Below are 17,243 nucleotides of genomic sequence, written 5' to 3'. Positions count from 1 at the left end.
AAAATAAGACTTGATTCCACTCTGTTGGTTGACTCTGTCTTCAGTCCTGTTTTCTTCTTCTACCTAGACTATCTGCAGCCAGATAGAACTGTTGCAGTAGGGATTTCCTGTAATAAAGAGAACTTCTGACAGCTCTCCGTGGAGTGCTGGAAGACTGATGACATGACCTGTGAGTCTAATAAAGCTAATAATGCACAAAAGATGAGCTGGGCCTAAGTTCCTCTGTAGGGAACTGGGAAACCAGAAAAGCAGAAGGATCGGCCGTGGGTGCTGCTGACGCTGAGCCGTCGTAACGTGCAGGCAAGGTGCTCAGCAGTCTGTTGAACAAATGAGTGATGTACAGATGTGCAGAAAGTCCATGATGGCTATTTGTAAACCAGCACTTTGAGGAAGCTGAAACTGAGTAAGTACATGCCACTGTGTGGTCGCAAGGGGTGAGCCACACAGATGTGAAACGAGAAGCAGAAATGTCACGAAAAAGAGTCAGAAAGATTGGGCAGCCCCTGAAATGTCCTCAGCCTCAGGTGGTTTCTGAACACCTCCCTTCTGAGAGCATCTTCTCTGAGCTCTGCATTGAGCAAGGCACAGGGGGCAGGGTGGTGGTGGAGAAGGAACGGCCCTGTGTTTTGAGCAAATAGGGCATTTCCAAAGTCAATCTATACCACAAGCCTCCTTGCAGTAAGATCCTCTTTCCCAGAGGGCCCTGGAGGGGGAGAAGCTGCCCAAAGAACTTAATAATAAGATGATGTCACCTATCCCCAGACACCTGCTGCATGAGTTTGGTCCTTTACATATTTATTTGTTTTAGGTGCAAGGGAGAGACTTATACAATTACTTTCAGGAAGAGGGCATAGATCATAAATGTACCCAACAAACAAGTGAGAGTTAATGTATATCACCAACCCTTTAGCTATACAATCATTGTGGGCTTAGTATGCAGTCTGCAAAGTCACTGATTACAAGGACCAGGTGGAAAACTCTAAGAGCAAATTGGACCATGTATTGGGGGGCTGCTGCTGCTGCTAAGTCGCTTTAGTCTTGTCCGACTCTGTGCGACCCCATACACGTGGCCCACAAGGCTCCTCCGTCCCTGGGATTCTCCAGGCAAGAACACTGGAGTGGGTGCCATTTCCTTCTCCGATGCATGAAAGTGAAAAGTGAAACTGAAGTCGCTCAGTCGTGTCTGACTCTTAGTGACTCCATGGACTGCAACCTACCAGGCTCCTCTGTCCATGGGGTTTTCCAGGCAAGAGTACTGGAGTGGGGTGCCACTGCCTTCTCCGGTGTTGGGGGGAAGGGGTAGGAAATCAGGCTGCTTTCCCTTGTTCTATTTTTTATTTTCCCATTTTTAAAAATTATTATTATTGTTATTAATTGGAGCACAATTGCTTTACAATGTTGTATTGGTTTCTGCTTTACACCAGTGTGAATGTATTTATTTGGCTACTCTGGGATTTCGTTGCAGTGTGCAGGATCTTTAGTTGTGGCATACGGACTTAGCTGCAGCATGTGGGGGTATATCTCCCTGAGCGGGGATAGAACCTAGGCACCCTGCATTGGGAGCACAGAGTCTTAGCCACCGAATCACCAGGGAAATACCAGTTTTCCCATGTTCTGATTGAATCACAACAGGTGGTTTTGGGTCATACTAACATAAAGCCCAGCACAGTGGCTTAAACAACATCAGATTTACTATCTTTTGTTTCTTTTGTTATGTGACATCTCCCTGATTCATCACTGTGCCATCCACAAAGCTGGCTTCATCTACACTGATTTGTCACGATTGTGAAACAGCTGTTCCTGGAAACTAGGTCTATGGGCGTTCTCATTCACGAACGCCCTGTCTGGAAGAGTGTATTTCTTTTGCAGTCATTGAGTAAGAGTCCTTTCCTTTAGCTTGACTGGGCCCATCTATGTCACTTGTCCTCTCCTGGGCTCTGGTGGAAATTCACATCCTGAATGGCTACAGTCTGGGTTTCTGAAAGCTGTGAAGAAGCATCAGAAGGACTTCCCTGGTGGCCCAGTGGTTAAGACTCTGTGCTCCTAATGCAGGGGGCACTGGTTCGATCCCTGGCCCGGGAACTAAGATCTCACATGCCACACAGTGAAGACAAAAAATAAGTAATAAAAAATAAAAAACTAAATTAAAAAAGGAAGAAGCACAGAGATTTAGCACTGGTATGGACTAGTCAGATCCAGAAACAAAGATGAAGTTAGTTTCTCCTGAACTACATGGGTAGTTGGAGGAGAGCAGGGTGGGGTCAGGATTGTTTGGAAGGAGAAAGAGGGTGTGGACATTGGTAACAAGTAACCAACCATGCCTGTTGCACATTCATATAGAGCAGTAGAACTTCCATGGCACCCCACTCCAGTCCTCTTGCCTGGAAAATCCCATGGATGGAAGAGCCTGGTAGGCTGCAGTCCATGGGGTCACTAGGAGTCAGACACGACTGAGCGACTTCACTTTCACTTTTTACTTTCATGCCTTGGAGAAGGAAATGGCAACCCACTCCAGTACTCTTGCCTGGAGAATCCCAGGGACAGGGGAGCCTGGTGGGCAGCCGTCTCTGGGGTCGCACAGAGTCGGACACGACTGAAGTGACGCAGCAGCAGCAGCAGCAGTAGAACTTCCTGTAGCTGTGGAGTGATCTCGACTGTGCTGTGCACATTGGCAGCCACCCATCACCTGGGGCCACTGAGCACCTGAAATGTGGCTGGTGTGATTGAGAAACAGAATTTTTCATTTTATTCAATTTGAACTAATTTCAGTTGGACAGCGGTCAATGTCGATACGGGAAATAATTTCTCTACTGTGAAAAAAATAAGACAATGGAGCGTTGGGATGACATGTGCGAGCTAGACAGTGTGTGCTCCATCTAAAGGCTGGGTGGTTACTTGGAGTCTCAGATGGTGGCCATGGGAGAATGCAGGCATGTTTTCATTTTCTCATGCTGCCTAACAAACCTCCACAGAACTTAGTGGTTTAAAGTAACAGCTATTTAGGGACCTCCCTGGTGGTCCAGACTTCCCTCATAGCTCAGTTGGTAAAGAATCCACCTTCAATGCAGGAGACCTCGGTTTGATTCCTGGGTTGGGAAGATCCGCAGGAGAAGGGATAGGCTACCCACTACAGTATTTGTGGGCTTCCCTTGTGGCTCAGTTGGTAAAGAATCCGCCTGCAATGTGAGAGACATGGGTTCGGTCCCTGAGTTGGGAAGATCCCCTGGAGAAGGGAAAGGCTACCCACTCCAGGATTCTGGCCTGGAGAATTCCATGGACTGTATAGTCCAGGGGGTCGCAAAGAGTCAGATACGACTGAGCGACTTTCACTTTCTGGTGGTCCAGTGGTTAACGCTTCCACGTCGGGGACTGCTGGTTCAATCCCTGGCTGGGGAACTAAGATCTCCCGTGCCACACAGACAAAAAGATTAAAAAAATAAATAATAACAATTATTCAATCTGTTCATGATTCTGTGATCTGGGTGGAGGTTCAGTGGGGCAGTTTTTCCTGTTCCTCTTGCTGGTGGTTACTTATGTGTCTTCTTTCGGTGGGAAGGCCTGCTGGAAGGCTGGGGTGCTGGGACTCCTTCTCCATGGAGTTGCAGAATCCTTCCCAACACATGGTCTCTCCAGCAAGGTAGCTTGATCCAGGACTCCCAAGGCACAAAAGTGGAAGCTGCCAGAACTTCTCAAGGTTTATTTACCCTGAGACCTAGCTCAGGGACACTTCTGCCACAGTTCCTTCACCAAGGGGAGGTCACAGACAGCCCTTTGGCACTGAATATGTAAAGACACAAATACCAGCAGCGTGGTTCAAATGAGGGGGTTGGGGGAGTGGTCACTTGTGTCACAGGCACCAAGAAGTCCCAATGTTGCCAGGGCTTCCGCCTGTTTTTTCAAGAGCAGCAGGGCATCTAACTTTACATGTGAAACCTCCCAGTGTTTAGCTGTTGGCTCACTTTTTTAGGCAAAGGCTGTACTGGAATGCAATTCACATACCATTTGGTTCATTCATTTAATATGTACAATTCAATGGTTTTTAGTATATTCACAGAGTTATGCAACTATCACCATGATTTCAGAACATTGCACAACTACAAAATGAAATGCCACAGGCTTTAGCAGTCACTCTTCAATCTTTCCATCCCCCTAGCACCTGGGTATCACACACTAGCTCAAGTTCTGTCCCTATAGACTTGCCTATTTTGGACATTTCACTGAAACTGAATCTTGCATTATGTGGTTTTGACCCGACCCACTTCTTTTAAACACCACAATCAAAGGAAAACATTTCTGCCTGCTGAATGTATTTTGCGGCCTCTGGGTACAGAGATTGGGGTGCACAGCAGACCTCCCAAGGACCAGGTACAAGTCCTCACCAGTCCTGGATGCACATCCTGAGTTCTGTAACTGCCTTCCTCTCCCCTCCCCACCCCCACCCCACTGTCCCCCTTTTCGCCTGGCTTTATCTTTCTTAAATCAGACAATCTAATTGGGTTAGTTTGCTGTCATTCAAAATGGCACATCTGTTTTGGGCAGGGCTTCAAAACTAAGTCACCATGTGATTCCACTTGAAGAGCTTTATTTTCATTCCATGTTTAATGTTAATATTATTCTGTGCTTTGTCTGAGTGTATCATGCTGTCAGTCTTTAAAAAAGAGACTCATAGTTTTTGACTTATCTACCAGCTGGAGTGTGGAAGAAGCACTGGACTAGGAATTAATTTTGGAGCATTTTACTCAAGTCTAAATTCTAATGCCTACTAGACATATGATTCGGGACAGGAATCTTGAGGGGTTTGCTTTTTCCACTAGCAAAATTTGGATACTAATGTATGCCGTAGAACATCACAAGAGTCTCAAAAAAAACAAATAGGTGAACATAACAAGTTCTTCCAACACCATTTACAATTCAACAAATAGTCATTCATTTATTCATTTAATTCCACACGTATCAATCACTGGCAGGTACTGTCCTAGATTCTAGGAATACAGTAGCAGAGAAAACAAAATCTCAGCACTCTGAGCTTTACGGACAGCTACTAAACACCTTCACAAAACAAATAAGCATAAATTATAATGGGTGGTGTGTAAGAAAATTGTATCCTGTGTTCTAATAACATATAAAAGAGGGATCTGTTCAAATCTGGGAAGATCAGGAAAGGGACATTGGAGCTGACGGCTGAAAATGATTAGCACTAATGGATACGATGGGTAAAGTCCTCTGTTGGCATTCAGTTATTCTCTCATTAAATATTTATTAAATATTTATCTACTGCCCTCTGTGTGCCAGCACCTTGCTCTGCTACAGTCAAGATGTCAGACATTTTGAAAAATAAAAAAGTTAATACATATTGCTTCAAGCCTTTTAGGAAGGACTACTTACCCAGATGACCTACCAGCAAGTCCACTTCTTAGGTAATTGCTCCATCCTAGCTGGAGTTAAGGATGGAGGAAGAAGAGGATGTGGTCTTGCTCAGACTGAATCATTACAGCCCAGTTTCCCAATTTCTGAAGCATGCTGAGGACTGCTTCTGCAGGACACTCTTCAGTTCCACCACTGGTGCAGTGTCCCACGCTGTGCCCGTGGCACTGTGACAGTGTCTCGCATAGGTGCCTGGCGGTGGGGTGGGGAGGGTGGGGGCGAAGATGAAGCACGGTGAGGAAAAAGACGCACGAGAACCCTGCCGCCATAGAGTTCATAATTGTGGAGACCACGTACAAGCTGGGGACAAAAGGATAAGCATAAAAACGCGACGCATAGTATGTGGAAACTAAAACAGGGTAATGGGATGGGCGTGGAATACATTTTAGACAGGCTGGTCAAGAAATGTTTACAAGGAGTCACCACTCCAGTTGAGGGCTGAAGGAAAACAGGATGCCAGCCACGTGACAAGGAAATCGGCTCCAAGCTTGTTCTCAGGCAGTGGCTCTCAGTGCCGAGTACTTTGCACTCAGGGTTCATTTGGGAACATCTGGAGACAGCTTTGATTGCCACAACTGGGGAACAGAGTGGAACGGGCATTTAGTGGAGACTAGAGGCCAGGGATGCCATTACTCATCCTACAATGCACAGGACAAACCGCCAAAAAGAACTATCTGCTCCCAAAGTCAACAGAGCAGAGACAGGAGAGACAACATTCCAGGGCCAGGAAACCGGGCGCGGGTGCAGGGGTCAGCCTGAGTACACTAGCCTGGAGGGCAAGGAAAGGCTGAGATCACTGCCAGAAATCTGGGAACCTCCGAGCGCGAGACTCTGATTTTGACTTTTAAAACCCTCTCTATAGTCACGCCCCCGCCCTCCCGCACTGCAGGTGGCGGAAGCCGGACCACCTCCCGGGCAGACTTCCGGGGCGCGACCGGAAGTCCAGGCGGCCTTCGCGGCGGGCTCGCCCTATGGGGACGCTCGTGGGGCGGGCCGAAGAGGCTGGCGGGACAAGTCTCGCGAGAAGGGCGGAGGCGACGGTGGCTGCAGAGCCGGGCAGAGCCCGGCAGAGCGGCCAGGCGAGCGGCGCGCGGGTGGGCGCATGGAGGGCGCGGGCGACGAGCGAGCGCCGCTGCTGGGGGCGCGGCGGACGGCGTTCGCGGGTCGGCGCGCAGCGTGCGCGGCCGTGCTGCTGACGGAGCTGCTGGAGCGCGCCGCCTTCTACGGCGTCACGGCTAACCTGGTGCTGTTCCTCAACGGCACTGCATTCGGCTGGGAGGGCGCGGAGGCCAGCCAGGCGCTGCTGCTCTTCATGGGCCTCACCTACTTGGTGTCGCCTTTCGGGGGCTGGCTCGCCGATGCGCGGCTCGGCCGGGCGCGCGCCATCCTGCTCAGCCTGGCGCTCTACCTGCTCGGCATGCTGGCCTTCCCGCTGCTGGCCGCGCCTGCCACACGCTCGGCGCTCTGCGGGGCCCGCGGCCCTACGAACGTCCGCAACTGCTCGGCGCCGCCATGTACAGACACACCCCCTCGCTACTGCGCGCCCGCAGTGCTGTCCGCTCTCGCGCTAGTGGGCCTGGGCGTGGGCGCAGTCAAGGCCAACATCACGCCCTTTGGCGCAGACCAGGTGAGGGGTCCGCAGGTGCGAGGCGAGGGGGCGGGATTGGCCGCGGACCGGGTAACCCAGGTTACCACCCGGGCTGCCTGCGGTGGTCAGTGGGGAGCGGAGCTGCAAACTCGGGGGACCTCCTTCCAACCAAGGGACCTTTGGAGTTGAGACGTGTAGGCAGGGACAGAGGAGTTTCTGTACTGGGCATCCGTAAGTGCAAAGGCCCTGGGGCCAGAAGAGAGGGTTGTTCTGGTTGTCATAGCATCTACAGTAGCTGTCGTGTTGCAGCATGGAACACATCAGTACACGTATTGTGTACAACACCTACAACACGTACACGTATTGTACGCCTTAAACTTACAGAAGGTTGTCGACAAGTATGTCTCAAACAGAAAAGAAATGGGAACAGAGGTGGCAGGTAGGGACTTCGGGATGTGACACTTTGTAAAGAGTTTGAGGTCTGTTTTGAATACAGTGGGAAGACGTTTATGGGGTTTGAGCTGAGGGTAATGTGATCTGATTTACGTTTTAAAAATATTCAGTCTCTGTAGGGCAGGGGCCTCGCAGCTGTGGCGTGCCAGCCAAATCTGGCCTACTTCCTGTTTTTGGAGAGCCCGCAACTTAAGAATAAGAATGATTCTTAGGTGTGTTTTTTTTTTTCTTTGTAAAAAAGAAAGTTTGTGTGTGTGACAAATGCAAATGACAGGAAACTCAAATTTTAGCCTCCATAAATAAAGCTTTATTGACCACAGACCTGCACCTACCTGGTCTCCTATCAGCTATGCTGAGACTGCTTTCACAATATGATAACAGAATCAAGTAGTTGTGACAGACTGAATGTTACTTAAAATGTAAGCTGTTACACCCTGCCTCCTCGCAGACAAAGTTTGCAGTCTGGTATAGAGCCTCAGTTGTATGGAAAGTGCAGACACCAGGCAGATCAGGTAGGAGTCTGTTGCACTGGCCAAGTGAGAAATTAGAGATTTGCACTAGGACGGGGGCAGTGGACAAGGAATGAAGTGGTGGATTTAGGATGTTACGAAGGTGGTGGTTGTTGGTTAGTGGCTATGTCATGTGTGACTCTTTTTGCGACCCACCATGGGCTGTAGCCCGCCTGGCTTCCTCTGTCCATGGGATTCTCCAGGCAAGAATGCTGGGGCGGGTAGCCATTCCCTTCTCCAGGAAATCTTCCCGACCCAGGGATAGAACCCAGGTCTCCTACATTGCATGCAGGGAGGGAGCCGGAATTGCTGGCTGATCTTATGCAACAGAGAAGGCAACTCCTAGGTTTATGGGCCAAATAGCCATGTGATTGCCAACATTTACATAGGACCTACTGTGCATCAGGCCCTGTACTGAGTACTTTGCCAGTTCATAGGACGTCTCTGCTGTTACTGTGCCCATTTTGCAGATGAAGAAATGAAGACTCGAGAGGTTAAATCATTTGCCCAAAGTTACAGAGCTAGTATGTGACTGAGCAGGATGCAAGAACTTGCATCCTTTGAATCTGAACATTAATCAGACCCGTGAAAGGCTATTGTGGTAAGGCAATGCCTTATAACGATGCTGGAGATAATAGTTGCCTAATGTCCTGAATTCTTAACCTCTTTCCTCTGCACCATGGACTGTGCACTCATTTGAATCTCTTGTGAATCCTAGACCTATTTTTAAAATGAGGAAATGGAGGTGCAAAAAGATGTATTTCTTTTGTTTTATAGGTAGTCACACCATGGTATAGGTGCAGGTTTGATTTCTTAATGTGTACTTTAGCTGAGATGGGCATTCTGTGATGGTTCTGCTAACTTCCAAGGCCCAGGACTGGGAGTTCTTCATCTTGTGTTTTTGGTGTTTTTTTTTAATTTGTTTTATTTATTTAGCATTTTTTTGGCTATGTTGGGTCTTCGTTGCTGTGCTCAGGCTTTCTCTAGTTGCAGGGATCAGGGGCTATACTCTTCCTTGTCCACAGGCTCCTCATTGTGGTGGCTTCTCTTATCGCGGAGCACACGCTCTAGGGCGCGCTAGTGGTTGTGGTGCTCAGGCTTCAGTAGTTGCATTAGCAGGCAGGTTGATAACCACTGGACCACCAGGGAAGTCGCTCCATCTCTAAAGACCAGGCCACAGGACTACAGTGCGTGCTGAGTGTGTAGGTTAAGCCCCACTGTACTGAGTGCTCTTCCTACACTCGCTTATATAAAACCCCGCAACAATTTATATCCCATAATTATCCCCGTTTTACAATAAACAGAGGCTTAGCAGGTTTGACCAGCCCTGGTCTACTGCAAGTGAGTGGGGAAACTGGGTTTGAACCCAGAAAGTCTGACTTGAAAATGATTGCTCTCCAGTAGACAATAGACAAGTGATTAATACTCCTTAAAAGAATGAGTGGTCCCATAGAAGTTCTCTAGAAGGCATGACAGAATTTGGACTCTTTTGATATGTAATTAAATGTGGACATTAAAAAGAAATGTGCTGTTCTGCAAGAGAATTGGCCTAATCTCTTCTAACATGACACTATCATGGAGAACAGAGGCCTGCTCCAGATTCAGGGGTATCCAAGATTTGACCACCATACGCAGCATGTGCTTTGTGATTGGAACCCACCTTCTTTAAAAGTCATTTATCAGGATGACTAGGATATCTTGATTACAGACCACATAGTAGATAAAGTTGCATTGATGTTAATTTTCTTAGATGATGGTTTGTGGTCTTGTAGAAGAACAACCTTATTTTTAGGAGATTCATGATGAAATCTTTGGGGTGAAATATGATGCTGCAACTTAATAGTTCAGCCAAAAGAGTATTTTATATATGTACAGAAAAAGAACTAAGGATGTAGATGATAGACATGTATGGTTTACTATTCTTCCAACTTTTCTGTATGTTTAAAAATTTTTTAAAGTTAAGGAGAAGAATCTGCCTGCCAAGCAGGAGACCCGAGTTTGGTCCCTGGGTCGGGAAGATTCTCTGGAGAAGAAAATAGCACCCCACTCCAGTATTCTTGCCTGGGAAATCCCATAGACAGAGGAACCTGGTGGGCTACGGTCCATGGGGTCACAAGAGTCAGATACAACTTGGCGACTAAAGAGCAGCAGCAGCAAGGCAATGGCCATCAACTGATGGGTGGATAAAACACATGTGGTCTCTCCATACATGGAATATGCTTCAGCAGTAAAAAGAGATGAAGTACTTGCTTCAGCGTGGATGAATCTTGAAACCGTCATGCCATTGAAAGATGCAAGGCACCAGACACCACATATCATAGGATTCCATGTATATGAAATGTCCAGAATAGGCAGATCCATAAAGACTAAGAGATGAGTGGTTGCCGGGGGCTCAGGAAAGGGGGGAGGGGAAGCCATTGTGAACAGAACCAGGTTTCTTGCTGGTGTGATGAGAAGGTGAAATTGGAGAGCGGTGGTGGTTGGACATCTGTGAAGACTGAAAAACACTGAGTGGTACATTTCAAAAGGGTGAATTTTGTAGTGTGAGAATTGTATCTCAGTGGAAACGAAAATGTTAGTACCCTTCAGCTGGAGTGCTTGCTCTGTGCCGGGTGCTGGCTGGTCTTTGAAGAGGATTTCAGAAGTCTCCCCTCCCTCCCCCGCAGGTGCAGGGAGATAGGGCCAGGAGCCTGCCCTCTGGGCATGAGGCCTGTGATCCGTTCTTCAGGAGGAGCTAGTTTGGCATCTCCTGGCTTGTCTGAGTTTGAGGAAATCTATTTCTATTTTTAAGGATTTTTTTTTTAGTCTTGGCCGGGCCCTGCAGCTTGCTGGATCTCAGTTCTCTTACCAGAGATTGAACCTGGGCCACTGCACACTGCCGAATCCTCACCACTAGACCACCAGGGAGCTCCCAGGAACTTTTTTGTTTAATTGAAATATAATTGATTTACAATGTTGTGTTAGTTTCAGGTGTGCAGCAGAGTGATTCGGTTATGCATTTATACATATCCTTTTTTCATTTCTTTTCCATTACAGTCTATTACAAGGTATCGAATATAGTTCCCTGTGCTATACAGTAGGACCTTGTTTATTTATCTTATATATAGTAGTGTGTATCTGTTAATCCCAAGTTCCTAATTTATCCCACCCCCAACTTTTCCCTGTGGTAGCCATGATTGTTTTCTATATGTCTGTGAGTCTGTTTTGTAAATAAATTCATTTATCCACATATAAGTGATATCATGTAGTATTTGTCTTTCTCTGCCTGACTGACTTCACTTGGAGAAGGCAATGGCACCCCACCCCAGTACTCTTTTGCCTTGCAAATCCCATGGACAGAGGAGCCTGGCAGGCTTCAGTCTGTGGGGTCGCTGAGTCGGACTCGACTGAGCGACTTCACTTTCACTATTCACTTTCATGCTTTGGAGAAGGAAATGGCAACCCACTCCAGTGTTCTTGCCTGAAGAATCCCAGGGACAGGGGAGCCTGGTGGGCTGCCGTCTATGGGGTCGCACAGAGTTGGACACGACTGAAGCGACTTAGCAGCAGACTTCACTTATTGTGAAAATCTCCAGGTCCGTCCATGTAGCTGCACATGACATTATTCCATTCGTTTCTGTGGCTGAGTGGTACGCAGAAGGTACCTTTTAGGCTTCTCTATCACTTACGCCTTTGTGACACAGGGCTTCTAAGGAAACAGTCTGAGGGAGAGATGAATGGGGTCAGGCTGTGCAGCTCTGAGAAGGAGGCCTTGGCTGGCTTTGGAACGAAGACTTATACCACGGAGTCCAAGGGCAATGCTGATGTGATTTCTGTCAGCCCCACCTTTCCCCCAGTGCTTAAACTTTCTCAGAGGTCACAATCATTCTTAATGGATGGATTCTGTATTTTAAATAGCAGACTGAAAGAACTTACTTTACAACGAGAGCAAAGATACATTTCACCTAGAGGAAAGAAAAGTTGCGCTCGTGTGTGTTTAAAGGCATTTTTCCAAATCAGCTACTGTTTGACTCACTGCACAGGATCCTCTTCTTCCAGCTGCTCTTTGAGTTGCAGCAGAGGTGTCTTTTGACCAGTCACATGATGGTCTTGTTTGCCCTTGATCTGGTGGGGCGGGAGGCGAGGGTACAGATGGTGATGCAATGTGACTGACATGAAGGAAGGGTGTCAGTCCAGGGCACAGAGGCATGTGATCTGTGGTTTACAAGGGCAGCTTCCCATTTGTTCCAGAAAATTACTGGTATGTGGTTATTTCGGGCTTTAGTAATATAGGCTTAGGTTTCTAAAGTAATTTGGGTGCATTACACTTGGAAGTTCAAATAAGTTGATTGCCAAGTTCAGGATGTGTGCAGCGTCACTATAGATGGTGGGAAGGTCCCTGATATATTTCAGTTAATACATAAGTTGTCTGTATTAATTTTCGATATTCTGTTTACTGGCCCTCTTCCCTTTTAAGTTTGTCCCTCACCCTAATTACTTGTTTTCTTATCTTTAGTTATATTTTCTCTGTAGCCATTGGCCTGCTTACAATTCTTCCCTCTGGTTTGTTCCCAGGAGATCACGAATATTTGAGTCCATTTTAGTGACATTTAAATGCATTATGGGGACTTCCTTGGTACTCCAGTGGTTAGGACTCGCCTCTACTGCAGGGGCATGGGTTCAACCCCTGGTTGGGGAACTAAGATTCCACAAGTCACATGGCGCAGCCTAAATAAACAAACAAATGTATTGTGTCCTCAGGGGGAGCTATCTTTCTTAAAAACATAAGACATCCTCCATACAAATCATTTATTCACTCACTTAGTCTTGCCATCATTTGTTCTTGGATCTCTGTTCATTTCTGATATGGAAGGGAGTCAAAGTCAAGTTTAAGCTCATCCTGACAACGTGAGGTTTAAAACTCAGATTTTCAGTTTTAGACAGTGATTACCAGATAATTATTTCATGCAGATTACTTGTTACCACGTTGTTGCTGTTTAGTCATTAAGTTGTATCCGACTCTTTTGCGACCCTATAGCATATTTAATCATTTTGGATTAAAAGTTTTTGGAGGGGCACGTGATTGTGATTTTGTATTTACACCTGTACTTTGATCTTAAAAAATAGAAGTTAAAATGTCATATTACATAATATGGCCGCTAAAAAGATGGTTTTTGTGCATCATAACTGGTTGTGTAGGCCCCCAGTGAGAATCTCCTTTCTTACTTAGAAGAGATTACCCTGTGGATCAGAATTCAGATCTGTTACTGGACCAGAAATTGTCCAACCTTTTCATAACCTGTAATGTAAGGACAACACAACAGAGGTTCCCAAGACAGCAACACCCGGCAGTCTTTGTACACAATCCAGCATCAGCCTTTAAACCAGGAGGTTTGTTTAAACATTTTATGAGATGGAACTGGCTAGAAATGACTGGCTCAAGCACATTCTCGGGGTGTCACGTAGATGTGAAAAGCCATCTTCAGGGAGGGATGTTATGGGGTGCCCATGCCCACACAGACTGTCTTGTCTGCACCAGGACGGGCCCCCATTGGGTAGGTCTTCAGGAAAGTGCTTGTGTAACCTGGTACTTCTGTGTGTCTGCATTCAGGATGTCAGTGATCCTGGAACCTTTCAGGAATCCTGTCCTTATCAGAACTTCTCTTGATTCCCAAGAGGCTTCCTGGTCTGAAAACAGCACGTGGTTTTAGTCGCACTCTCTAATTTTCCCCTGGTTCCAGATGTATCAAGGTTTGGAGCTATATGGCTTTGAGTAGAAGTCCTCTGGAAAGTTGTTTAAAAACACAGACTCCTGGGCCCCAACCCCAGAGATGATGAGTGGTTGGCCCTGGATAATAATAGGTCCTGTTAGTCTGTATTTTTAGGGAGCATTCCAGGCATTCCCAAAGCACGTGGTCCATGGGAGCTACTTTGAGAAATGCTCTAGGATTTGTTGAATTTAAGTATATTTAAGAAATCTGTAGTAATTGAGAGGGTAAAACACATTTTTTATCAAGGGACCCTTGAGCTTATCTGTAAACACCATTTGATTGTGCTGCTGTTTTTCCCTTTTATTTTTATTGGCTGTGGCTTGTGGGATCTTAGTTCCCCAAATAGGAATTGAACCTGGCCCCAGAAGTGAAAGCACCAGGTCCTAACCACTGGTGTACCAGGGAATTCCCATTGCTGCAATTCTTAAAGACTATGATGACAACAGTAATTGATAGAAAGCTATATCAATTTATTATACTATTTTTTATATTTATATGTATAAAGTGGGTTTCCCATGCAATGCTAATGGTAAAGAACCTTCTGCCAATGCAGGAGATGCAAGAGACCTGGGTTCGATCCTTGGGTTGGGAAGATCCCCTGGGGGAGGAAATGGCAACCCACTCCAATATTCTTGCCTGGAGAATCCCATGGACAAGGGAGCCTGACAGACTACAGTCAATGGGGTCACAAAGAATCGGACACGACTGAGCACGCACACACACATACATAAAACAATGTATATAAAAAACATACATGTTTTTCATCCTTGAAGGTGATCACACGGGTTTAAGTCTTTTTCTTCCCTGTTATTTTAGGTTAAAGATCGGGGTCCAGAAGCCACGCGAAGATTTTTTAATTGGTTTTATTGGAGCATCAATCTGGGAGCAATCATCTCGCTGGGGGGCACTGCCTACATCCAGCAGAATGTGAGCTTTGTCACCGGCTACGTCATCCCCACTGTCTGCATCGGTGTCGCTTTTGTGGTCTTCCTGTGTGGCCAGACCTTCTTCATCACCAAGCCGCCCGACGGCAGCGCCTTCACCGACATGTTCAGGATACTGGTGTATTCTTTCCGCCCCCAGAAGCGCATCAGGGAGCACGGTCCTAGCGGGTGAGCGGCTTTATTCTCATCACTGACTGTTCCACGTGACTTATTAACCACTCTAAAAGTGCTTGCTTCTGTCTGTCCTGTGCTCACCGTCGAGGGGGTCATGGGGCTGGAGTTGAAATGTCTCAGGGCAGCGCCAGGAGGGTGAGGTGTCTCCATCTCCATCTTAAAGATGAGCCAGCAGGCTCCCTCCTTCCCCGGCTTGTGCTTTTTCATTTCTAACCTGCACTTTGACCCTCCTCCCACTGCTGATGTAGACGGAGGCCCCCGGCTGCTTAGCTGTGTAAAGAGGATAAAGACAGAGCCTTGCCAAGGGCATCGAAGAGACAGTATTAAACTTGATACATTTCTCTTTATTTTAAAAGGCCTTGACAGTCCTTTGGCTCAGAAACCGAGCAGTTGCTTAGTTTGTAGGTGTAGGTGCCTGTTGAGCTCCTTAAGCAGTAAGCTGCTGCCTCCCACTTCAGGGCCAGCAGCTGAGCAGGTCAGCGCGGGCCGTCCTCCAGTGATCACATCAGCCGCTTTCTGAGAAGGACAGGATAGCAGAATTAAGATGCAGGTAGGGTAAGGCCGTTGTCCCGTTGACATGGGACTTCCCAGCTGGAGTATTGTCTGCCCACGACCTGAGGTTTTAAAGCCAAAAGTCCTGGATCCCAGGGAGTCCCAGGCAAGCTCTGGAAGAAGGTTGGTCACCCTAATTGCAGAGTAATGAAGAAAAGTCCAGAACTTAGCTCACAGAAAGACCTCAGAAATTTTTGGTGTTACTTATTGACGTGTAGTAAAAGACTTCCCTTTTACCTGTACTGTTCTGGGAATTATGACAGATTTATTCTGTCAAGTAACCACAGTCAGAACGTAGACTATGTCTATCACCCCAGAAAAGTCCGCGGGACCATTTGGAGTTGAGCCTCTCAGGGAATGTTTTGATCAAGACAGGGGCATTGAGATGGGTGCTCAGTCCCTGCGTCGGAGAGGGACTGCTTAGCCCTGGGGAGCCTCCTGCCCCTCCCTAAGGAGGGCCCGCGTTGCAAGAAGGTTCTGCAGACTGACCCGCGTCTGTCTGCCTCCTTGTGGCTTGTCTGCCTGTATCCTATTTATGTCCTTGGAGCCATCACAGATGTCTCATGTTCCTCCCACGTGGTAGATCTGAAGCTGTACCAAACAGCTCCCACAGCCCTGCCCCTTCGCTCCAGGCTGAACGCCTCTGGTCGCTTTAGCTGTCCCCGGGCGGGACTCCACAGACTCCTAACCGTCCCAGTGCCTTCAGTCTCACACTCAGAGTCACTGTTCAAAGCAGCTGATGGTGGGACCACACGAAGAATTTTTAATAATTGAAGCCCCGCTGCCTCTGCAGCTGGCAGTAATGCTTTACCGGGGCCTCATTTTAAGTCAGCAAAAGCATGGTTTCATATCTCAGATGTTTAGCCTATAGATTAAATACCCACTAGCAAAATGTATCATTAAAGTTTCAGAGTGTCTTTCTGGGTGATACCTGATACACCTGTGCAAGAGGACACTGTTGCTTTGTGGACATATGGGTTTTGATGCACAAATGGCGTGGTAAAGACTACTGGGACTTGGGAATCTATTTTCCCTTTACGTTGGTTTTTGAAGTCTTCCTTGGGACAATTCAGAGAGGACCAGCTTGCAGAGAAGTTGATGGTCTGGCAAATTCTCTTGACTGTACTCTCCTTGTGCATGGGTTAGGGCTGTCTGATCTTGGGCAGGTCAATGACCTTGCAGAGCCTTCTTTTCCTTCTTGTGCAGCTGGAGAGGTCCCCTCTCATAGGATCATTGTGAGGACTAGTAAGCTGATAAGAGGCCAGTCAGTGGTAACTAATTGATGAGGATGCTTTTGCAGAATGTCTGCTCTAGAAGCGAAGAAAGCACAGCATCACCCAGCGTTCCCTTATTTATGGGGCTGATTTCATCTGGCCCAAGCCCAGTTTCTTCTGCTCTAGGTGGTCTCTGTTTTTTTTTTTTTTTTAAGGGGGGGGGTCTCTGTTTTGAAGATGTTTTAATCCTGTTTTAGACATGAAATCCATGCCTGTCAGTTCAGTTCATCGGTGAGTGGAAATAGTGCTACACCGTTTGTGAGAGACTTAACCTCTGTGCATTGAGGATCTGAGAGCTAACAGCCCCTCCTCCTGGGAGAAGGTGCGCAGCCGCACCCACAGCCTCGGCCAGGGGTCTCAGGGAGCACTTGTCTGTGTGCCTTGTCCTTTGTGACTTGTGGCTCCATGTTGGACTCTTGTATGTTGCAGAATAATAACACTAACAATGTGTGTGACCTGGGCAAAGTTTTAGATGTGTAGTGACTTAAACTAGTTTTTAAAATACTTTAATGATATGAAAATGTAAGCATTATAGCCAGCAACCCGTGTGCATGACTCTGTGTGAGGTGAATTTG

General features: G+C 47.1%; 1 protein-coding gene across 2 annotated transcripts in view; it reads left to right on the top strand.

Moving 5' to 3' along the window:
* The first annotated feature begins 6,454 nt into the window (after positions 1-6,454).
* SLC15A4 (solute carrier family 15 member 4) overlaps positions 6,455-17,243 on the top strand; it is a 29,147-nt gene continuing 18,358 nt past the window's right edge. For both annotated transcript variants that reach the window (XM_081544708.1, XM_081544707.1), the window contains exons 1-2: positions 6,455-7,051; positions 14,541-14,836. In XM_081544708.1, the coding sequence (XP_081400834.1) occupies positions 6,527-7,051; positions 14,541-14,836 (821 nt within the window). In that variant the 5' untranslated portion in view covers positions 6,455-6,526. The remainder of the gene's footprint in view (positions 7,052-14,540; positions 14,837-17,243) is intronic.

The sequence above is a fragment of the Giraffa tippelskirchi genome, chromosome 11 (assembly GCF_054371585.1).
Source record: "Giraffa tippelskirchi isolate mGirTip1 chromosome 11, T2T-mGirTip1v1.2.pri, whole genome shotgun sequence".
NCBI lineage: Eukaryota > Metazoa > Chordata > Mammalia > Artiodactyla > Giraffidae > Giraffa > Giraffa tippelskirchi.
Note: the sequence above shows the minus strand (reverse complement) of the source record. Positions and strands in the feature narration are given on the sequence as shown.